At 26.3% G+C, this 21,839-nt stretch overlaps 12 protein-coding genes across 12 annotated transcripts; 5 read left to right on the top strand and 7 right to left on the bottom strand.

Moving 5' to 3' along the window:
- Positions 1-200: 200 nt before the first annotated feature.
- On the top strand, positions 201-915 carry T551_00275 (ESCRT-II subunit protein VPS25; the record flags this gene model as incomplete). Its single annotated transcript, XM_018372542.1, has 4 exons — positions 201-432; positions 474-619; positions 666-741; positions 788-915. The coding sequence occupies 4 exons, from the start codon at positions 201-203 to the stop codon at positions 913-915; spliced, it is 582 nt and encodes a 193-aa protein (XP_018231482.1).
- A 57-nt stretch (positions 916-972) lies between these two features.
- Positions 973-1,622, bottom strand: T551_00274 (uncharacterized protein; the record flags this gene model as incomplete). Its single annotated transcript, XM_018372541.1, has 5 exons — positions 973-1,038; positions 1,086-1,262; positions 1,312-1,384; positions 1,431-1,542; positions 1,589-1,622. The coding sequence occupies 5 exons, from the start codon at positions 1,620-1,622 to the stop codon at positions 973-975; spliced, it is 462 nt and encodes a 153-aa protein (XP_018231481.1).
- An 888-nt stretch (positions 1,623-2,510) lies between these two features.
- Positions 2,511-3,213, top strand: T551_00273 (uncharacterized protein; the record flags this gene model as incomplete). The annotated part of the gene is made up of 4 exons (XM_018372540.1): positions 2,511-2,574; positions 2,617-2,699; positions 2,747-3,054; positions 3,096-3,213. 4 exons carry the CDS (start codon positions 2,511-2,513, stop codon positions 3,211-3,213), a joined length of 573 nt encoding a protein of 190 aa, XP_018231480.1.
- Positions 3,214-3,528: 315 nt separating this feature from the next.
- On the bottom strand, positions 3,529-6,123 carry T551_00272 (uncharacterized protein; the record flags this gene model as incomplete). The annotated part of the gene is made up of 5 exons (XM_018372539.1): positions 3,529-3,884; positions 3,937-4,188; positions 4,234-4,344; positions 4,390-4,556; positions 4,602-6,123. The coding sequence occupies 5 exons, from the start codon at positions 6,121-6,123 to the stop codon at positions 3,633-3,635; spliced, it is 2,304 nt and encodes a 767-aa protein (XP_018231479.1). The 3' UTR covers positions 3,529-3,632.
- A 339-nt stretch (positions 6,124-6,462) lies between these two features.
- Positions 6,463-7,905, top strand: T551_00271 (uncharacterized protein; the record flags this gene model as incomplete). Its single annotated transcript, XM_018372538.1, has 4 exons — positions 6,463-6,726; positions 6,772-6,822; positions 6,875-7,112; positions 7,157-7,905. 4 exons carry the CDS (start codon positions 6,463-6,465, stop codon positions 7,903-7,905), a joined length of 1,302 nt encoding a protein of 433 aa, XP_018231478.1.
- A 143-nt stretch (positions 7,906-8,048) lies between these two features.
- On the bottom strand, positions 8,049-9,944 carry T551_00270 (uncharacterized protein; the record flags this gene model as incomplete). Its single annotated transcript, XM_018372537.1, has 6 exons — positions 8,049-8,519; positions 8,563-9,405; positions 9,450-9,510; positions 9,556-9,641; positions 9,683-9,782; positions 9,832-9,944. 6 exons carry the CDS (start codon positions 9,942-9,944, stop codon positions 8,049-8,051), a joined length of 1,674 nt encoding a protein of 557 aa, XP_018231477.1.
- A 478-nt stretch (positions 9,945-10,422) lies between these two features.
- T551_00269 (DNA topoisomerase 3) lies at positions 10,423-12,665 on the bottom strand (the record flags this gene model as incomplete). Its single annotated transcript, XM_018372536.1, has 11 exons — positions 10,423-10,449; positions 10,488-10,613; positions 10,662-11,289; positions 11,330-11,466; positions 11,515-11,600; positions 11,644-11,671; positions 11,717-11,871; positions 11,918-12,084; positions 12,128-12,306; positions 12,345-12,542; positions 12,585-12,665. The coding sequence occupies 11 exons, from the start codon at positions 12,663-12,665 to the stop codon at positions 10,423-10,425; spliced, it is 1,812 nt and encodes a 603-aa protein (XP_018231476.1).
- Positions 12,666-13,002: 337 nt separating this feature from the next.
- On the bottom strand, positions 13,003-14,698 carry T551_00268 (uncharacterized protein; the record flags this gene model as incomplete). The annotated part of the gene is made up of 6 exons (XM_018372535.1): positions 13,003-13,546; positions 13,592-13,720; positions 13,764-13,815; positions 13,860-14,138; positions 14,184-14,400; positions 14,447-14,698. The coding sequence occupies 6 exons, from the start codon at positions 14,696-14,698 to the stop codon at positions 13,003-13,005; spliced, it is 1,473 nt and encodes a 490-aa protein (XP_018231475.1).
- A 288-nt stretch (positions 14,699-14,986) lies between these two features.
- T551_00267 (uncharacterized protein) lies at positions 14,987-16,198 on the top strand (the record flags this gene model as incomplete). The annotated part of the gene is made up of 4 exons (XM_018372534.1): positions 14,987-15,277; positions 15,325-15,772; positions 15,817-16,073; positions 16,118-16,198. 4 exons carry the CDS (start codon positions 14,987-14,989, stop codon positions 16,196-16,198), a joined length of 1,077 nt encoding a protein of 358 aa, XP_018231474.1.
- Positions 16,199-17,208: 1,010 nt separating this feature from the next.
- Positions 17,209-18,734, bottom strand: T551_00266 (ATP-dependent RNA helicase DBP8; the record flags this gene model as incomplete). Its single annotated transcript, XM_018372533.1, has 4 exons — positions 17,209-17,827; positions 17,869-18,285; positions 18,329-18,452; positions 18,500-18,734. The coding sequence occupies 4 exons, from the start codon at positions 18,732-18,734 to the stop codon at positions 17,209-17,211; spliced, it is 1,395 nt and encodes a 464-aa protein (XP_018231473.1).
- Positions 18,735-19,466: 732 nt separating this feature from the next.
- Positions 19,467-20,445, top strand: T551_00265 (microtubule-binding protein BIM1; the record flags this gene model as incomplete). Its single annotated transcript, XM_018372532.1, has 6 exons — positions 19,467-19,508; positions 19,555-19,597; positions 19,643-19,678; positions 19,726-19,751; positions 19,795-20,313; positions 20,362-20,445. 6 exons carry the CDS (start codon positions 19,467-19,469, stop codon positions 20,443-20,445), a joined length of 750 nt encoding a protein of 249 aa, XP_018231472.1.
- Positions 20,446-20,645: 200 nt separating this feature from the next.
- On the bottom strand, positions 20,646-21,779 carry T551_00264 (uncharacterized protein; the record flags this gene model as incomplete). The annotated part of the gene is made up of 6 exons (XM_018372531.1): positions 20,646-20,726; positions 20,770-20,984; positions 21,028-21,363; positions 21,406-21,502; positions 21,553-21,699; positions 21,747-21,779. The coding sequence occupies 6 exons, from the start codon at positions 21,777-21,779 to the stop codon at positions 20,646-20,648; spliced, it is 909 nt and encodes a 302-aa protein (XP_018231471.1).
- Between the last annotated feature and the right edge of the window lie 60 nt (positions 21,780-21,839).

Raw genomic sequence — 21,839 nt, 5'->3', positions numbered from 1 at the left:
CTTGTTAGATCGGTTTATATCGTAATATCTTAATTATAAGTTTCTAAATATGAAGATAGCAGTTTCATAACTGATTTATTTTTCTTGAGTTTTTAGATTTATATAGGAAATGTGTGTTGTATAATGTTCTTTTTCTTTTTTTTACTTAAAAAACTGTGTTTAAAGACTTTTTTAATATTTTTGTGATTTTTAAAAGAAATATGTTGGAATGCACTCATTTTGATCATGAAAAGGCATCTGAATTTGTTTTTCCTCCGTTGTATGAGTTTCCACCTTTTTTCACGCGTCAGCCAAATGCAGAAACATGGAAGTCTCAGCAGTCTCACTGGGTATCATTGATTTTAGCGTATTGTCGGCATAAACGTATTTTCAGGCTTTATGTTTCTCAAGAATTGCTTGAAACTGAATTGTTTTTTAATAATAAAATCAAAAGTATCTTCTTTTTCTGTAGAAAGTAAGTTGATTGTTTTCAGGATGTGTTAAAATGGATATGCTTAAAGAGATTCTTGATTTTATGGAAAATAAACATAATGGTGAATGGCTGGATAATAATAAGAAAGACATTTTTTTCGTTTATTGGAGAACACTTGATGAATGGGCAGATATAATGATACATTGGGTAAATTTATTATATTAAGTCGTTTTTTTCTTAAATCGTTATATAGATTGAAAAAACGGGACAAAGAAATACTATTTTAACATATTATGAGCTTATAGAAGGCAGGGCTTTAGTTAATACAGGTATGTATTTTTTGTAAAACATATATATTGTATAAAATATAGGTAGAACTTTATAAAATAGATCCGATAATATTTAAGAAAATTATTCAAGTTTTAGTTAAGAAAGACATGGCTCAAGTTCTTAGGGGCAGTAATGAAGATGAATTTGGTGTTAAGTTTTTTGGTCGTATCTAGTTGAAAACCTTTTTCTTTTGAATTAAAAACTTTATTTGTTAAAATTCGTTTTGGTGTTCAAACAGTTCGTAGATCACTAAGTGCACTCCGCATAATACATCCATATCCAGCAACTTCTACAAGCTATTACAATAATTAGTTTTTGTATATAATATAAATGAGAAATATACCTTTTCATGCCAATTTAAAAGAATTGTTGAATTATACGTTTTTGGGTTTGAAAGTCCCTTGTATAAATATTTCATCAATACATCTCTTTGTTCTACACTAAAGGTTTTTATTGTATCAAGAATTTCACTAGGTTTTATCGAAGAAAGAGTCTCAAACACTGTGTTCATATGTATTATCTGCAACGTGGAATGTTGTTGATATTATTATTCATATTTTTCTTTTTACCTTAATATCATCTATATCTTCTCCATACGGAGGATCGATTAATGCTTTACTTAATGCTTCTACTGCTTTTCCTCTATCAAAATAAGTGCAATCTTTCTGCCTAAAAGTATCTAGTATACTTTCGTATCATACAAAGCAATTCTGGTGTTCGTTTAGATATATCTTCTCGTACTTCTTCAGGAGATCGTTCTTCCCTTTGATATAAATCTTCTTTCTTTAATTTATCTTCATCTGTTTGTTTTTAGCATTTGAAAAACGAATATTAAAATAAAAATACTGTAAATATCAATATTTACATGCCTAAATGACATTTTTCTATCTATAATAAACTTTTTTTTTGAAAATTTCTAATTAAAAATTATTTGACGATGATTTTGTCGAAAATGTGTGAAGTATAGAAATAATGAATTACATTAAAATATGTATTTCTAATATTTAGAGCTATTTTTAGGCGATATTGAAACGCTGTTTTATTTTAAAATAATTATTTTTTGAAAATCCTGAAGTTTGTGGAAAATTTATCAGGGCATATTTGTTGATAAATATATAGAATGATATTTTTTATAGAAATATTTGGTTTTGAAAAGTTTTTTATTTCTAGAAATATATTTCACATATTCTTTCTCTTTATTTGAATTAATTGAATTTGGTTTTAAAACTTTTGTTTAAAGAAAATAAGGTAATAAATTACTCAGACTTTTTGATGATGGATTCTTTATTTTCATACTTATTATAATATTCGTTATTAATGTTTTTACATTAAAAGTCTTAAAAGCTTCTATGAATTGATTAAAATTGAAATTCTTATGTATTATTACTAATATTTTTATTCTTTTATAAAATTGAAACAATGTCTTAATTTTCTAATATTTATTTTCCTGTTTAAAGAGCTCAAAACTCTGCTTTAGAGGTCACTTATTAAATAATATTAAAAATAGTTGTTTATATTTCTTTTTCATTATACATTTTATTAAATAATTTTATATAACATTATATTTCTTGATTCATATTGATTCTAGACTTCTCCTTTGCATTGTTATGGTTTAAGAAATATATAAAACTTTACAAGTTATATCATGTCTTTTTGATAATACTTGAAATACTGCTTATCCGGATCCTTTGATTAGGGTTAACCCTTAATGAGCTGGTATGACTTGTTTTTTGAATAACAATTTGTCGATATTAATATCATAAAAAAGATGTCTGTTGCAAGGAAGATTATAAAGCCTGAAGGAGTCCCTGTAACGGATCTTGAGCGTACAGGTTTGATATATATGTATTTAAAATAAAAAAATGACTTTGTAGTTGCGCAGGCGCTTTTTGATTTAGAAACTGTTCCTGATTTGAAAAGGGATCTTCGTTTATTGCAGATTGTGGGTGCTCGTGAGGTAATAAATTGGAAATGTTTTATATAGTCTTATGTGTTTTTGTGAAGTTTGATGTGGGACGTGGAAAAAAAGCTATTGTAATTTTTATTTTTCCTTCTTTACTTAAGGCGTTTCATAAAATCCAATTGAGATTGGTTCGTGAGCTTGAGAAGAAGTTCTCAGATAGACATGTGGTTTTTGTTGCCCAACGGCGTATTCTTCCAAAGCCTTCTCGTAAGAATCGTCAAAAACAGCGTCTACGGTCACGGACATTAACATCTGTTCATGAAAAAATTCTAGAGGATTTAGTATTTCCGGCAGAGATTGTTGGGAAAAGGATTCGAGTGTGTTTGGATGGGAAGAAGATTATGAAAGTGTAAGTTTTTGATATTTAAGATAATTTAATTTAATGTTTAGTTTCTTGGATAATAAAGATGCCTCTTCAATTGATTACAAACTTGATTCTCTTCAATGTGTTTATAGTAAATTGACGTCCCGGAATGTTGTATTTAGTATTCAAGAAGCAGGGCTGTAGTATAGAAAATGTATGTATTTTGTTAGAGTTTTTTGTAAAAGCATATTTTTTAATATTGATTGAAATATATATATAATTATTTGTTTGTCTTATATATTTATTGACATATGAAAGGGTTTAAAATTTATTGTTTTATTTAGTTTTATGTTCAATATCTTGAGTTTTAAGTTTAATTGTTTTATTACATTGTTTCTAAATTAATACAACTGTATATTTACATAAATTTGGTTATTTTAAAATAATTAGTTGATATATAAATTAAATGTTAATTAAAAAATGATATTATTAGGTATAAGATGAAAGGATATGTACTAATAAGAATATATTTTTTCAAATTTTATCGTATTTCTTCCTAAAAACCATTGATATTAATAATATAACAGTATAAATGAGCATATATATAATTTAAATAGTTATGATTATGCAACATTTGGAACGTGAGACGATGGATTATCTATATCATGAGAAGGTTGATAATTCGGTTCTGTCTGTAAAGCAACATCTTTAGAAGAATATGACCGAGGACCTAAAAGCTCTTGTACATCTTGAAAACCAATAACTTCTTTTTCTAATAAAAGTTTTGCAATTTTTGAAACGTCTTCTTTATGTTTTGCAAGAAGTTCATGGCATCTAGAATGTGCTTTTTTAATTAATTTTCTTACTTCTGAATCCTTAAAATTTAATCAGACTATTGTAAAACTGTTATTTTTAAATTGTACATACAATCATTCGTGCAGTTTCTTCTGAAAATGGTTTTTGAAATTGGTCATTATTTATTTGGTATGAGACAGTTCCAAGATCTGATAGTCCCCATGTTGTAACATATTGCGTAGCCATTTTTGTTACTTTAGAAAAATCATCACTTGCACCTGATGTAATCTCTACATTAGGAAAAAATATTTCTTCTGAAACTCGCCCTGCTAATGTCATTACCATATTGTCCAAAATATGTCCTCTAGATAATAAGTATTTTTCCTAATCATGGTTAATAATAGTATTTTTAGTATAAAGAATAATTGCTTTTTGTAAATAGCTTGCATAACCTAATGCACCATTGGAACGAGGAATAATAGAAACTTTAAGCAATTGATCAACGTGTTCAAGAAAATAGCCCGCTACAGCATGACCGGCCTAATATAATAAGGTATTTTTTTATTTTTTAAAAAAATAATATACCTCATGGTGAGCAACAGTATTTCTTTCTTGAGGACTTAGTACTCTGCTTTTTTTCTCAAGGCCTGCTACAACACGCTCAATTGCTTGTTCGAAATGAATCATTTCGACTTTATCTGCTCGGTGACGTGCAGCTATTAATGCTCCTTCATTTACTGTACTTGCAATATCTATATGTCATTAAATAGAATCAATAGATGTCAAAAAACGACTACCTGCTCCTGTAAATCCTGGTGTTAAAGTAGATAATCGCTTTGCTATATTTTCTAACTTTTCGTCTGTTTTAATTTTTTTTAAGTGAACCATAAAAATAGCTTCTCGACCAGATATATCTGGCCGATCAATTGTAATGTGCCTATCAAACCTTCCTGGTCTAAGAAGTGCATTATCGAGTACGTCAGGTCTATTTGTTCCAGCAAGAACAACAACATGTTCTGATGTACTAAATCCATCCATTTCTATCAAAAGTTGATTCAATGTACTTTCTCTTTCATCGTTCGATCCAAATTGATTTCCTCTGCCTCTTGCTTTACCAATAGCATCAATTTCATCCATAAAAATAATGCATGGTGCATTTTTTCGAGCAGTCGAAAAAAGATCTCTTACTCTGGAAGGACCTACTCCAACAAACATTTCAACAAATTCCGAGCCGCTTACACTAAGAAATGGAACATTTGCTTCGCCTGCTGTAGCTTTTGCAAGAAGTGTTTTGCCTGTTCCTGGAGGACCTGATAGAATTGCTCCTCTTGGAATTTTAGCGCCTAATTTTTCATAATGTGATGGATTTTTTAAAAATTTAACAAATTCCATCACTTCTTCTTTAGCTTCATCTGTTCCTGCGACATCTTTAAATTTAATTTTGATATCAGTTTCATGATTAAACATTTTTGCACGACTTTTTCCTATACCAAAAATTCCACTGTGACTTCCTCCTGCACCGCTTGCTCTTTTTGAAAGCCAAAATATACTCCCAATTAATAATAAGGTAGGTGCGAACGAAAGAATAGTACTAATAACTGAAATTTCATCATGAAATGCAACAGGAATCCTCTCATCATGTGAAACATTCAGCTCGTCTTGTGCTGCATCAAGTTTCTTTTCAAAGGCTTCTACTGATCCGATACTAAAATAATATTGACTTTGATTGGTATTTATACGAGCTCCGGGATACATTTGACCTGTTTGGTTTGAATGCAAATGAACACGTACTTTATTTCTGTTAATAACTGTCAATTTGTCAACCATTCCTTTGTCTAGAAAAGCTGTACGAAATTCTTGCCATGTGATTTCTTTGCTACTTTTTAGAACAGCAAGCCGATAAATAATATAGGTAATAATGCATACTGATAAAACAGAATTTGCATTAATTCTTATTTCGTTAAAATTCTGACTTCCTTTTGTTGATCTTTTTCCATAATCGTTTGTTTCTTTTGAGTATGATTTTTTTGTTATAGACCTTTTAGGTTTTCCAAAAAAGTTTTCAAATCCACGAGGAATTACATCCTCTTCAGAAATAGTATTTTTTTTGCTACTTTTTTCGATATTTTCTGTATTAAGGTCTTTTTTTTTTTCGTTTTTTTCTGGGGTATCATTAATTTCATGAGCATATGCTCGGTATATTATTCGTGGCCATTTTTCTTGTATTGGATCATAAAATTTTCGAAAGGCTATTCTCGTCTTTGGTAATACATGTGAGATTTTAAAAAGTTGACTTTTTTGTTGAAAACTTAGTATCATTATAATTTTTATTTCTAGTATTGACTTATTTGACAAATTATATAATTATACTTTAGTTGGAGAAAATGTGATGTTCTTTTACTGCTTTTCTTTAAAAAAAATTATATTTGGATTATTTTATGCTGTATTTTTGAATAATTTGAATTTTCAAAGTTTTTCTCAGTCGGCTGAGTCGAAACGATTATAATGATTTTATTTAAAAAAAAATGATAGTAAATTGAATATTTATAATATTGTTTTCGTATTTGTAAGCTTTTAAACAAATGCTATGCATTTGATTAACCAACTGTATGTTTTTTTAGGCTTAAAAACGTAATTTTTACAATTTATGAACTATCAATGAATATGATAAGTGAAGAGATGAAATTGAATAGAAATGATGCTAAAATGGATTTTTTTGATGTTTCAAATGAAGGAAAATTGTCTAAATCTGAGGAGGATGATGCTATGATTATAGATCATGAAAGAAATGTTTTAGAAGGTTATCATTTGATGGATACGGTTAATATGTTCGATAATAGAAAGTATGATGAAATACAAGTTGAATGTTTAGATGCGAATGATTTGAAGATTCCATTAGCTTATAAGAAAGATTTTAAAAAGGTTTTCATTATTTTAAGTATATAATGTTTTTAATATATGTTAAAGGAAAAATTGAAGAAACGGAAAATTAATGGATTGAACATGGAAGGAAATCATGTAATGATTGGCTTTAAGAGTTTTTATTTGTCTCTTATTTCTTTTTTTATAGATAGGCCAATTAGGAATTGATCATAAGCTAGATGTTTTTCAGAATAATACGATTAAAAAACCGCAAACAAACAGCTTCAATAATTTTAGGAACGAAAATATTGAGCTTTATTGTATTTGTCAGAAGCCTGATACAGGATGTTGGATGATTGCTTGTGATGGATGTGATAATTGGTATCATGGGGAATGTGTTAAAATCGCTAAAGCTGATGAAGAGCTATTGGATAAATATTTTTGTAGTTTATTGTTTTAAGTGTTTTTGTGTAGTTTTAATGATTTCAAGGTTATTCATGTACGAAAAAGGGTAAAGGCTATACTATCTGGAAAAGAAAATGTCGTCTTTCTTGGTGTAGAAAACCTGCCTCTGTTTCAGTATCTCCTCCTTCAAAATATTGTTCAAAAGAACATGGTGTAGAATATTTTAAGGAAAGGCTATGTTATTCTATATTAGAAAAATCAGAAGTTGCTGCTTTGGCTCGAAGCGTTGATTCAGTTGAAGCTTTTAAATGTTTAGGTGATTCTTTTCCATTTGAAGATGAATCTGTTATGGATAGTGAAATTTTATCATTGTTAAAGTTAATTAATATGCAACGAGAGGAAATATATGAGCGGTTAAAACAAATTGAAATGCGAACAATTTATATTAACTATGCTAAAGACAGAGCAAAAAAAATAAATGAAGAAATACGTGCTGATGGATCTAAAAAGGAAATATGTGCTCTTGATTATCGTTTATCATGGGACGATGATGATTGGAATGCTTGGGTTGTTAGTGATGATGGGAAAAAGATATTCAATGATGGTAGATTAGAAGGTTACGATTTGATGTGTATTATAGAAAAAAGAAAGTGTTTTAAACATAATAATTGGGTTGCAATAAAAATAGAGGAAATGGAATTAGAAGAAATAATATGTCGTGAAACGCTTAAAAAACTCAGAAGACAAGAAAAAAAGATATATAAAAGACAAAGGAGATTAAAGGCTTTGGACAGAGAAAATAAATGTATTTCTATTGCACATGCATTGGAGTAAACAATGAATGGTTTATCTATATTATATTGTACTGTATTAATAATGTGTTAAATTAGAATTTTGTTTTAAAATGTAGCTAATAGCTATTCCAAAATTACTAAAATAAAAATTGATTTTTTTAAAAAACTAAAAATAAAATGTCTTTAAATATTCCGATTTTCGAAAGTACTAAAATCACGTAAAGTATTACTCATTACTAAAGGTATAGCCATTCGTTTTTTTCTTTTAACATTATCCCAGCAAGCTCTACAATAAATCTTCATTTTTCCATTTTTATCTACTTCATTTAAAGCTCCTGAATCCATATTTTTACCACATCCTCCAGTACATTTTAAACATTTTTTATGCCATTTAGTAGAATTTGGTCCAGGATAAGATTCGAGAAAAGTTATTGAATCGCTACAGCCGGAACATGCTAAAATATAATTAGGAGAAGATAATGTAATAAGTAAAATACTATCAAATCCTCCGAATTTTGGAAAAGGTTTTTTTTTTGTAGAGAGCAATTTAGTTGAAGCATTATCTTTTAATGATTCTATATTTATAGTTTCTGGTAAGTTTTTTTTTTTTAATATAGATTTTGATAAAAAATTATCTTCTAGCTCTGATATGCACTAAGATATTATTAACAAACATTGATTTAATATAAAGAGTTACTTTTTTATGATAAATATTGTTTTTGTAGAAAATATAATTATTTCCCTCAAATGGAATATTACAAAAATAACATTTAAAACACTCTTGATGATATTTTTTTTCCTTTGTAATATGAATTATAGTATTTGTTAAGTCTTTTTTGCAAGAATCACATAAAAATAATGGTTGTTTTTCTTGATTTGAAGAGATTTTTAAATGTTTAGAAAATACGTCTTTTTCTGGAAAAGAGTTGCAATCAATGATTGATAGAACGTTGTTTTCTGATTTAGCAAAATTTGTTGAAAATAATTTGTTTTTGTAGTTCTTAGTTGATGTTAAAGTAGGAGGGATATTTTCTTGAGAAACACTTGTTTGAGCTTCTGATAGGGTTATGAGAGATACCTTAGATTCTATATTTTCTGTTTTAATTATCTTATCTGGGGAATTAGATAATCTAGAAGGAATATTAATTATATCAGATGTGCCGGATGAATTATGTAGTCGTTTTATTTCTGTAAAATTTTCTATATGTTTGCGAATATTTAAAGAATTTCTTTTTTTTCTTATAAGTAGCTCTTGCATTTTTGAATTTTTTATGGAATTTTGTCGTATAGAAATACAGGTTTGTAAAATGTTAGCCTTTGTCAAATTATTTATAGTCGATGAGTTGTTCTTATCAGGAGAATTTAATATTCTACTTGTATATTCTTTTGAAGATTTTATAGAATTTGTACTTTTTAGCAGACTTTTATTTGAATTTTCTATATTAGTAATAAAATCGTTTTCGTAGAAAGATTGTTTATTAGTTTCTATTTGTGAATTATTTTGAATATCTCCGTTTCTATCTATTTTTTTTGAGTACATCTGATACATTTAAATAATATTTCTTATGAAAAAATAAGTCTTACTTTCTGAGAATTTTCATCTTGATTTATTTGAGTAGTATTATTTATATCATTTAAATATAAACTATTGAATGATTAAAAAGAAAAATAAAAAGTACAATATATTTACTCATAATCCTTAGATGAAAGGTGAAAATGGCAGTTCTTACAATAATGGACTTCTTGTTCCCCAATAGTATTGTATATTAATTTATTCTATAAAATTTCAGATAATTAAAATATAATGAGATAAATACAGATGAAAAGGTTTCAAAACATAAGGAACATAGCCAAGGTATATTTTTTTCTAGGAATTTAGATGGTAGATCCGGATAATTTTTCGCGTTCTTTGCAAAACTTTATAAATGTAAGTTTTAGAACTGTCTAAATAAAGAAGTAGTATTACTCTGTTTTTGAAAATTTATCTTTCTCTTTATTTTTTTTATTAAATTCAATATTTAATGATATATTATGATTTTCGTGATTATTTTCTTGCGATAAAGAATCGTCTTTATCCATGGATACTAAACTTATTTCTTGATATTTTTGTTAATACTTTTTTTATATTTTTTGTTTAGTAAGTATAAAAGTATGTATGTTATTTTCTTTATTATTAATTGTTTGTAATTTTAATGATTTCAGTTTATATGATTTTTTTAAGTAATAAAGTATCAACATATGGCTACCATGGAAACTATCGATAAGATTGAGAGTTTAATGTTTATTTTTTATTGTATTTAGAATTTACATTTATATGATTTTTGTAAAGAAATAACTTTTTTATACTTGAAATTATATATGTTTTACATAAAAGCATTGTTTTATATTAGTTTTATGCAAAAGAAACTTTTGATATTAAATAAAAAGACTTTTTTTAAATATGTAATTTATAATATTATAAAGAAATAAAAAATATATTATTTAATTGCACTTCTATTATAGATTATGTGTTTTTTTTTTTTGAAAAAATATAATATTTTGAAATAGTTGAAAATAATTAAATATTTAGATATCGACGAACGGACTATCTATTAATAAATAAATTAGATATATTTGAGTTACCTCTTTCAAAATATCAACTTGTTGGTTGGCTTTAATAAATAAGTCTTTATATTGACTAATAACATCTTTTAGAAATTCTTCTTTTGAGGATTTACCATTACATATATTTTTTAATTTCAATTCCATCTATATTTTTAAATATTTTGAATCCTGAGATTTTTGAAATAATAGTACCTCTTTTCGTAGAAAGGGTTTAGTCAAACTTTGATTAAACCCAATTTTATCGTAACCATCTACTAATGCTATGCCTAATGTACTAGGTACAAATTCATAAATTTTATCTCTGTTCTTATGATTTTTAATATTTTTAAGTTGCCTAAATACATATTTTCGATCAATAATTTTTTGAATATGTTCTGCTATAGTAGAATCTGTACCAATTCCATTAATATTCATTAAGTTGATTAATTCTGATTCAGTTAAATGCGCTGGAGGTTCTGTTTTCCCTTCTGACATTTCACTATAATCGAATGCTATTACTTCTCCTTCGTTAAAAATAGGTAAACAAGTAGATGAATTCCATTTTTCATATAAATAAATATCTAAGTAATTTTTCTCTAATACAACAAGACCTGATGTTGAAAAAAATTCATTTCCCCACTGTACAATAACTGTAGTTTGTTTTCCCTGTGCATTTTGAGAACAAGAGGCAAGAAAATGTCTAACAATAAAAGAATAAACTTTATATTCATCAACAGATCTTAATGTGTTTTTTTTTACATAAGCTATAGGATGAATTGGGGGATGTGCTTTATCGTCATTTTTTCCTTTTCTAGGATGAGAAAACTTCCCATTTAATAAACTTTTAAAATCAGTTAATTTTATTTATTCTGTAGAAATACCTTTGAGCATAACTACCCCATTGCTCATCATTTATTTGTTTTCGAATCAAACTATGTAAATCGATATCATCGCTAAACTGGTCTGTTTCTGTTCTTGGGTAGCTTATAAAGCCTTTTGTGTAAAGAGTCTCTGCTATCTATTTTTAGTATTAGAAAAAATTAATATAAAAAAAAAAAAATAATACTTTCATTATGTCTTTTGAAGATAATCCCAAGTATTTTACTCCTTGTTTTTGAAGTTCAACTGTTGTAAGTGGATATGGTTTCCTTCCTATAATGAGAAATGTTTTATAAATGATTAGAGTACAATTTACTCTTTGGTTTTTGTAAAACATTTTTAACCTTTACTTTGTCAAAAAGAAGGCAATTCTCATATATTAAAAATACAGAAAGTCTGTCAAAAAGTCTAATTCGTTTCCAATTAAATGATGTTTGATAATTATGAAAATAAATTTTAATAGACCAAAATTTTTCAGGAACAAAATTTTCGATTCGTTTCCATCTATCAACTACAAAACCAAGAGTTGGAAATTGGCATGAACCTTTTAAGTGTTAATATAATATACTGTTTATTTTAATATAATAAACCATAGCTAACTATCTCTTTTGCTAAAGGTTCAAAATTTTGTAATGATAAAGTTTGAAAACGTGTAAACGCTGATCCTATTCTTAAATCAAATTCTATACGTGCAGCAACTGCATTAACTTGTTTTTGATCGATATTGAAGGGTTGATGAGCAGCTTTTAAAATATGTCTAGAAAAATAAAAAAATAAACACTGGATATTTAAAAATATACGTTTTTTCAAGATTATTAAAATGTGCACGTTTTATTTCAATCTTTGGATTCGCCTCTCGTACTATATTAACGATTTCTGCAGCAATATATTCACCTTCTCTATCGCAATCTGTCCAAATATAAAGTCCTTCTGCATATTTACTTTCTTTTAAAAGGTTTTCATGAATACTTTTCATTTCCTAAGATCTTTAGTGTTTTTTTTGTTAATTAGAAGTACTTTATTGATTGTCGTGATGATTTTTGCTTCAAATAAACTTAAAGGATTACATGTATTCCACTTTCTAAATGTTTCTTCGAATTCCCATTCTAATAAATGCCCTCTAACAGATGTAAATGTAACAGAACTGTCGCCCCAGTTAAAATTAAATTTAAAGTGAATATCATAATTTTTGTTATAAATATCTTTTGTTTTTCTCTATTAGAAATTAATTTAAATGAAAAAAGGATATTGAAATACTGTGTGAACATTTCCACCTCCAAGAATATTTGAAATTGTTTTTGCAATTGACGGTTTTTCCGCAACGCAAAGGATTTTCATAAACCACTAAAGTTATTATGTTAAGAATATTGTTATTTTACTTGGTGTAATTAATATTTTAGTAATTAAAATATTTAAATGGTATGAAATTTTAATAGATAAAATGATTTTTTAAGAAAAAACTATATATTTAATTCTGATTTTTTATATATTTTTGAACGTTTTTTTAATTTGAATAATGTACATATATAATATTTTATTAACAATTAACTTAAAACGTGTAATAGTGTGATAAAACATTTATATTTATAACTTATTTAAATATGATAATCTTTTAGTTTTTTACAAATATTCTAGTTCATTTGAAAATGAATATTTTTATTACAGATTTTAAAGTTTAAGTTGAATGTAAAACTTTGCCTAAGCCAATTATTCCCCAAAACCCTATTTCTTTAGAAACTGTGCTTTCTTTTATATCAGTGTTTATATATTTGAATTCATTTTTATCTAAACTGACTTCACGAATTATTTTAACAAAAATTGAAATTTCAACTATATCATCATTGAAATTTAAATCATTTGAAAGAATTTCTGAAGGAATAATTTCAAGAACAACAGTTGTAGAGTTTTTTTCGCGTTCCCATAATGTTCCTGATAATGGCATTTTTGTTGGATCTTTTGTTGTAGACTTAATAGTAGAATTATTATCGAGTGTATTTTTATTACCACTTACTTCGAATTCTGGACACAAAATGGTGACATTATGATTATATTTTCCAGAAGTTTGCTGAGGTGTTGCTAGAAAAACTTTTATTTTTTCATAAAAAGGATTTGTTACTGTCAAGAGGAATAAATTTGTCACATTTGGTGAAAGTTTCCCAAGAGAACAATTAGAAATTGGTCCAGGAAAACATTTTAAAGAAATAGTGGGTAAAAAGTTTCTGAATAATTAATAATATATTAATAATTATATAACAAATACTTACATAGCTATTAATTTAACATGAAACTTCGTAGATATAGGCTTACTTTCTGGATTAATAAGAATATTTTTACATGAACGGCATCGTTTTAATCTCTTAGTTCTTAATAAATATGGTATAGGTTTGAGATCACTGTTGTTATTAGTTGATAATGAAAGATACAATATAATTTTACTTCTTAAATATAACGTGATTTAATTGATATAATCTTTGTTTAACTGTAGCAACTATAAGTTTTCAGTTTTGTTCTAAAATAATATTGTTTAATTACTTTCATCTAAATTTCTTATCTCTGACATTTTTTTAATAATTTCTTGATCATCTTGTAAATCTTGATGATTATTATTAAAATTGAATACATTTGATTTTTTTTTGTTCTCAAATGCTTTTTTTTTATTAATTTTTCCATATATATTTGTTAATTTTGAGATTCCAGGATGATCGTTTGTATGTAATTTTAAAGTTCCATGCATTTCTTCATAATATGCTTTCAATTTATTGTAAAAAAGTTTTTTTCTTGAAGATTCAATTGATAAGTTTTTCAATTGAGCTATTTACATGTAATTAATATGTAAATGGATTAAAAATGATTTACTGTTGAGTCCTGTAGGTTTTTCAAAGATCATGTTAATTTCAGCTGATGTCCATTGACAATATGGACATTCCATAACGTAAGAATGTAAATTTGGATTTAATTGTTCTTTGTTTATGTTTTCTTGAAGTTCTATAATGGATAAAGACGAAAAGCAAATAGGGCATTGAAAGCAATTTCGTAAACATCTATGCATATTAGCATGGAATCTTATAGTATACTTAAACTTTCCTATTTCCATAATTAGTTATGTTTGATCGAGGTACTTCGAAAAGACAGTTTGGACAAAAATAACTAATTGTTTCCTCTTGAATGCAACGAGGACATCTTATTGCATAGCATTCTTCACAAAAATAAAGATTCTGTAAAGGATGATGTGAAAAAGATGATCTTGGATTTTCTGTGTTAATTCTGTCGTCTAGAATTCCTAAAGGGTTTGAAAATGGATTATTTTCTTGTAAGTCAATTGATGAATCTGAACATGGACAGTAAATATGAATATATGGAAAAACAGTCATATAAAAGTAAAAATTGAAATTACTTAAAAGACTCTATTTAAATGAAATATCTATTTAATGTTAGTTTTATGATAAAATAATTTTATAAAAATTTAATCTTTTAACGTTTCGTATTTTTAAAAAAATTATAAAAAAAGTAATGATAAAATATTTATTGTAATATAATGTAAATTGATTTTGGAAAGAAAATTAATTTTTCCATTTAGCTTTTATTTTATTTTTTGGAATCTGGTAAATAATATTATGAAAAAATATTAAAATATTGAAATATAAATCTAAAAACGCTAAATGTTTAAATTTATTATAGTAAAAGGGGGACTGGCATTTTTTATTGAATTTTCTTTTTTAAGGAAAAAGTCTTACTATGAGTTTCTGTTGAATCAAAATTATATACTTAAGTCTTATTATTTATTTAAAAATTATTCGTCTTTTAGTGAGAAAAATGTTAAAAATTTTCGTATTTTTGATGAGGATGTGAAAAAAAAACAAAGATTGAGAGCTGTTGTTGATAAAATTGAAAATAGGAAAGTAGATTATTTAAAAGATGAAGTTGCGACTCGTTTGGTAGAAAGGCTTATGGTAAGAATTTGATATGCGTGTTGTAGAATTATTTTAAGATATATTAGTTTATTAGAAAAAAATTTAAAACTGTTCTTGATTTGGGGTCTGGATCTGGACATATTGTTTCATGTCTTTTTAAGACAAAGAATAAATATGAATACAGTTTTTTAGAGAAAATAGAGCGGATGATTATGGCTGATATTTCTGATGAAATTCTTAATAGAGATGATTTTTCTGAAATTCCAGGTTTTTTATTAGAAAAAGTATGTATAGATAAAGAAATTCCTTCATTCCCTGAAAATAGTATGGATGTTGTTATAACCAATCTTTATATGCATTGGATTAATAATCTCCCTGGTTTTCTTAAGCAGATATGGCGTATACTAGTACCAGATGGTGTTTTTTTAGGTTCTATGGTTGGAGGAGATAGTTTATTTGAATTAAGAACATCTATTCAGCTTGCTGAACAAGAAAGAAAAGGCGGCATTGGTACAAGAGTATCTCCAATGACTGGTGGGGTTATAAAATAAGAAAATAATTTTTATTGAATTTTTAAGATGTTCAAAATATAGGCAGTTTACTAAATGAAGCTGAATTCAAATTGATTACGATTGACGTTGAAGATATTATTATTGATTATCCTGATATGATTTCTCTTATGAAGGATTTGCAGAAAATGGGTGAAAATAACGCTATAATAACTCGCCCTCATGTTATTTCTCGAGATGTTCTGTTTGCTGCTGAAGCAATATATAAAGAACTTTATGGAAATAGTAATGGTACGCTTCCTTGTACTTTTTGTATAATTTATATGGTAAATTTGTTTTTGTTATTGTTAATGATTTAACAAATAGAAAGATTGCATGGAAACCATCACTTAATCAGCCTTTGCCATTGGAAAGAGGTAGTGGAAAGATAAATCTTAAAGACGTATTTTAAAAAGATTTTTTTTAATATGATAATATACTGATGAATATGTTATTTTATGATAGAAATGCAATTCATTATTAAAGATATATAATCTCAAAAAATTTATTTTAGATATAATGGTTAAAATTTTAAACATCAATGATTAATTTTATTAAAAAATAAAACTAATGTTTTTATGTATTAATTTTACATGCGATTTTACAAAAAATAGTAAACATTATGTGATTCAAAGATTTTACTATCAAGTTATTCATATTTAAATTTAGAAAGTTTGAATATTAAAATTCCTAAATTTGTATTAAATTGCTTTATACTCATGGTATAAGATTTGAAATTTAAATAATCTAAATTAAAAATTTTTATAAATATTTGGTGGGTATTGATTGTCTGTGGATATGTTTAATCTGAAATTGTTAGTGTTAATATATTGTTATTATTTTTATTTAAATTTAAAGAATACGAATACTTTGATCTTTTTCCCGGTATTTTATTTGTTTTTAATAATTTAAATATATGATATTTAATGAGAACGTTTTTAAAAGTATTTTATATATAAATTAATCTTATAGTTTAATAGTATTGACAGTTTTTTATATAGTATAAATATAAAAAAAAAAACGAATGTTTGAATTTTAATTGTTTTTGGTTTAAGCCCCTGCATTTAGATTTATATATTTTATTAAAAGAATAATGAAGCTATATATATTTAAGAAAGCTTTTTTGTATTTTTATTATTTTGATTGAATATTTTTTAAACAAATGATTTTTTCAAATTTTTCTTTTGTTTGAGTTTTCTGTTATTTTTTTCTTTATATGTTTTTTGGCTTTTCAACCAATAAATAATTGCTATATAAATTAGCAAGTTTAAATTATGTTTTGTTAAATTAGTACAGATTATGTTTATTTAAAAAAAATCCACATAAAAATTTATAAGATAAATAGAATTAATCATTGTTTATAGATGTTATTAAGAGGGTTGAATAGTTGTTTAAAATAATTAAAGATATAATTTTAAGAAATTATTCATTAAAATCACCATGTTTACGTTTATTATTTTCTCTTAATTTACCAAAATTAGTCATACTTATTTCTGCTTCTATTTTAGCAGAAGATACTGTGTTTAATTCTTGAGTTACTTTGAAATCACTAATATATGAATTTTTTTCCATTCTGGTACTTATGTGTTTTTCAATTGCTTGAATAAGTAAAATATCTCTTTGGGAAACAAATGTAATACTTTCTCCTGATTTTTCTGCACGGGCTGTTCTCCCTACTCTGTGAATATAATCATTTGGATCTTTAGGAACATCGTAATTTATAATGAGTTTAACAAATGGGATATCTAAACCGCGACTAGCAACGTCTGTAGCAATTAGAATTTTGCTTGCTTCTGCTTTAAATCTTTCAAGAGATTGGATTCGTTTTTTTTGTGGCATTTCAGAGTGCAATGCTGTAACTTTTAATTCTAATATACAGAACATTCTGCAAAGTAGTTCGGCTGTTCTAGTTCTATTTGTAAAAACGATTGTTGATTTTTCTTTGTATTCTTGTGTATTGAAAATGCGGTAGAGATATGTTTCTTTTACATGTGAAGGAATAAATATATATGTTTGAATTAGAGAGGAAGGAATTGTAACACTGTATTTATTAAAGCATTTTTATAGAAAGTTTGAAAATACCTTGATTTTATAACATTATATAAGAACAATGGTTTTTTTCCTGATTCTGATGATTGAGTTTGTAGCTTTCTTATTGCATCGGTAATAGTTGCTGTGAATAATAAAGTTTGTCGATTCTCTGCTTTTGGTAAAATACGTATGCATTCTTGCATATCTTTGGAAAAATTTGGAGTTAACAGTCGATCCGCTTCATCTAACACTAAGAATCGGACCCGTTTAAAAGCATTAATAGTTTCTTGTCCGCTACTTCTTATATGATCTGCAAGGCGTCCTGGTGTTGCAATAACAATATGTGGGCGTTTTACTAGTATCAACGCTTGTGTTATCATATCTACACCTCCAATAATAGTAGTATGTTTTAAATTTATCGAAGTACCTATAATAGCTAACTGATCTGAAATCTGTAAAGCTAATTCTCTGATTTATAGTTAATTTTATTTTCTCCATGAAATAGTAGAACCTTGTAGGTGTTAAAATTAAAGCAAATACTCCATATGGGTCTTGAGATAATATTTGGATAATTGGTAATGTAAAAGCCATTGTTTTTCCTGAGCCTGTTTTGGCACTTCCTATGCAATTTTGTCCTATATTTTTATTAGTTTATATGATTTAATATATGAATTAGTAAAACCTTCCAAAATAGGTCCAATACATGTAGCTTGAATAGCTGTTGGTTTTTTGATGGAGACTTTTTTGAGTGTTTCAATAAGCCATGCATGTAAACCGCATTCCTTGAAAGTATGTGGAATTAGTGGATCGGCCTGTTGTTTTGGATGATGCAAAATGGGAGATAGTCCAGTTTGTCTGTTTACGTTTTTTTGTTTAATATTTAAACTTTTTTCTAGATTTATATCACTTGTAGTCATTGATCGACAATGAATATTAGTTGATGTTTAGTTATAATAGCTATAAAGATGTTTTATATATGAATTAATCATGTTATTTAATGGAAAAATGTTGAATTAAATAAAAAGAGTATATAGATGTATTGTTTGTATTTATATGCTATGTATGTATGGCTTGATATATATAGTGATATTTTAATACTGTTTAAAGAAGTTTGGTGTATACATTTTTAGAAAGACATATAGGATCTTTGTAGATATCTAACGATGTATATACAACATATATTTGTTGTCTAAATAATAATGCAATTTTGTGTATTTAATATTTATTTGTATTCTTCATGTAGTTCTATGTTATTTTTGTTTATAAGTTCTATATATTCTATTTTATAAAATGTATGATAATTTATAAAATAAATGTTTTTTTATTTTTGTATATTTTTGTTAAAGTACTTATTATTTATATTTTTTATTGAATTGCCGGTTTATGTATTGTTTAAGATTTATATATGATTTATAAGGATCATATATGTACTATATATTTATTATATATCTGTTATATATATTCTTGTATCTTTTTAATTATTCTCAGTGATATGGGCTATTGACGGTGGATAATTATATAAACGACGTTCTTTTTTTCGCTTGGATAAGACAGTTGGTAAGAAATAAAAGAGGAAATAATTTTGATTCTGAATTAAGGAACGTTTATTTCTTTTGGTTACTGTTTAAGTATTTGGAATTTTTGGAATAATGTCAGAATCTCGACATGAATTGCTTGCATGGTTGAATCAGGTAGATATAATAAGATGTTTGGAAATATGTTTATAGGTTGAAATAGCTGACAAGTTTGGATATTACGAAAGTTGAGCAATGTGGAAAGGGTTAGTTTCTATTTGTTTGTGTTTGGCATTTTTTAACTAGAGAAGGATATGTTTATGCACATGTATTTGATTCAATATATGGTGAAAAAAAGAAATGAATTATTTCTAGTCTATTAATGCGTATTAAGGGGGTGTGCCCTTTAGGAAAATTAATGTTTTTGCCTTGTAGTTACAAGAAAAATATTAATAAGATGTAGTTTAATTGCAATAATGAGTATCAATATATCCAAAACTGGCGAGTAATTCAGAGTATTTTTACCCAACACAAAATTGATAAAATTATTTGTGTTGATCGGCTTATAAAATGCAAGTTTCAGGATAATTTAGAGTTTCTTCAATGGGTTAAAAAATTTTGGGATCAGCATTATAATGGTGTTGAATATAATGCTTTAGGAAGAAGAGAAGTTAGACCTAGTATTTCAATAGCGTGCTCTGCGAGACCTGTTTCTGCGCACAACATGCAGAATCGTAAAACTTTAACAGTTAATACCACATCTATGCGTGTGTCACCGAATCCTACTACTACTTTTTTGAATTCTCAAATACAAGCGTTGCAAGAAAATGTTGCTGGGCTAGAAAAAGAGAGGGATTTTTATTTCAACAAGTTAAGGGATATAGAAATTCTTATTCAGGCTGCTATTGATGTAGATCCTTCGGCTGCTCAGAATGAAGAAAGTCTTTTAAAGCAAATACAAAATATATTGTATTCTACAGAGGTAGTTATATATACGTATGTGTGCATTTGAGTTTTAAATTATTAATAGGAAGGATTCGAAGTCCCTGATATAAATGGAGATGAAATTAATAAACAAATAGAAGGCCTTCAGATAGAAGATGAAACTTTTTGAAATCAGCTTTTGTATAAAAATATCTTAATGTTTTTGCATATGTTTGTAGGATTTTTTTTTCTTAATAATATGTTTTTATATATAAATGAATTGATTCTTTTGTTTTATTATGTACCGTTTTTTGGTTTATAAATATTTTGTTTATGAAATATAGAATATTATTTTTCTTTATTTTATTAGTTTGTTTTGTATTCAACTGTTTAGGGTTCATTAGATACGCTTTTATTAAATAATTTTTCTACTATCTCCTTCAAATTATGAGGAGCAGTATCTCCTTGTATCTAATAGTTTAATTAATATTAATTTTAGAAAACATATATAAACCTTTTCAATGAAATTTGTTAATCTTTTTGGGTCAATTTCAATTTTTCCTCGCGGCCCTAAAAAATAAATACAACCTTTTTCATTTGTAGATGCAAAGTCGTCTTTTATTTTATCTAAGTATCCTTTTTTTACCATTTCTTTTAAAATTTTATCAAGATTTCCAATAGGTGTGTCATCATTCATCTGTAAATGTGACAAATATTTTATAAGAAGTTCTATATAATTTAATTAAAGTCTTTTATTAAAATACTTACTTACCTTCTGAAACTATGCCATTATTCATAACAATGATACTTAGTATTATCATAACTATTCCAGAAAATGTGCCTTCTTTGATTGTTGGGATTTGAAAAACTAGTTCTGAATATTTAGGATCTAAAACATTACACAATATCCAGCTTTTACTTGACTGTGTGACAGAAGAGAGATTTTTTGCATGAAGGTTTTTGTTTTTATGTAATTGAGATGTTGACATGTATTTGTTGTGGTTTTTATACGGTAATTCTACAAGTTCCATGCCAAAAATATTTCTAAGTTTTTCTTGTGTTTTTTCAAATACTAGAGTAAAAGAGCGTGGATATGATGGTAAAAGAACTAATGATGAGAAACGTTTCAATAAAATTATGTTTTAGATACTTTTTTTTGTAATATCTTCTCTTTTTATAGGTGTTCTGGTATGTTCAAAAGCAAGAGCAAGTCGTATAAAATTTTTAACCATAAAATTAAGATCTTCCTGTTTTGATTTAAATTTTGAAAGTGGATGAATAGATACTCGTTAAATACGTTGTTTATATGATGTTTTGTCTGTAAAAAATCTTTTATTTGCGTTGATGTTACGTCAGTTGATATGTTTTGTTTTTGGTTTTGAGATAGGGATTCTGATATACATTCTGATATTTCGTTCGAAATGTCTATGTTTTCTTTATTTTCCTAACATTTTGATTGGTTTAATATCTATGAAAAAGCTTATATATTACTTTTTGTTTTGTATGTTGTTGTCTTGTTTTCATTTATTTTTTAACGATAAAATTTGATAAATTATATTTAAGAGCTTATCAAATGAAAAATAT

The sequence above is a fragment of the Pneumocystis jirovecii genome, assembly GCF_001477535.1.
Source record: "Pneumocystis jirovecii RU7 chromosome Unknown supercont1.1, whole genome shotgun sequence".
NCBI lineage: Eukaryota > Fungi > Ascomycota > Pneumocystomycetes > Pneumocystales > Pneumocystaceae > Pneumocystis > Pneumocystis jirovecii.
The sequence above is the reverse complement of the archived record's forward strand: the minus strand, read 5'-3'. Positions and strand labels throughout refer to the sequence as shown.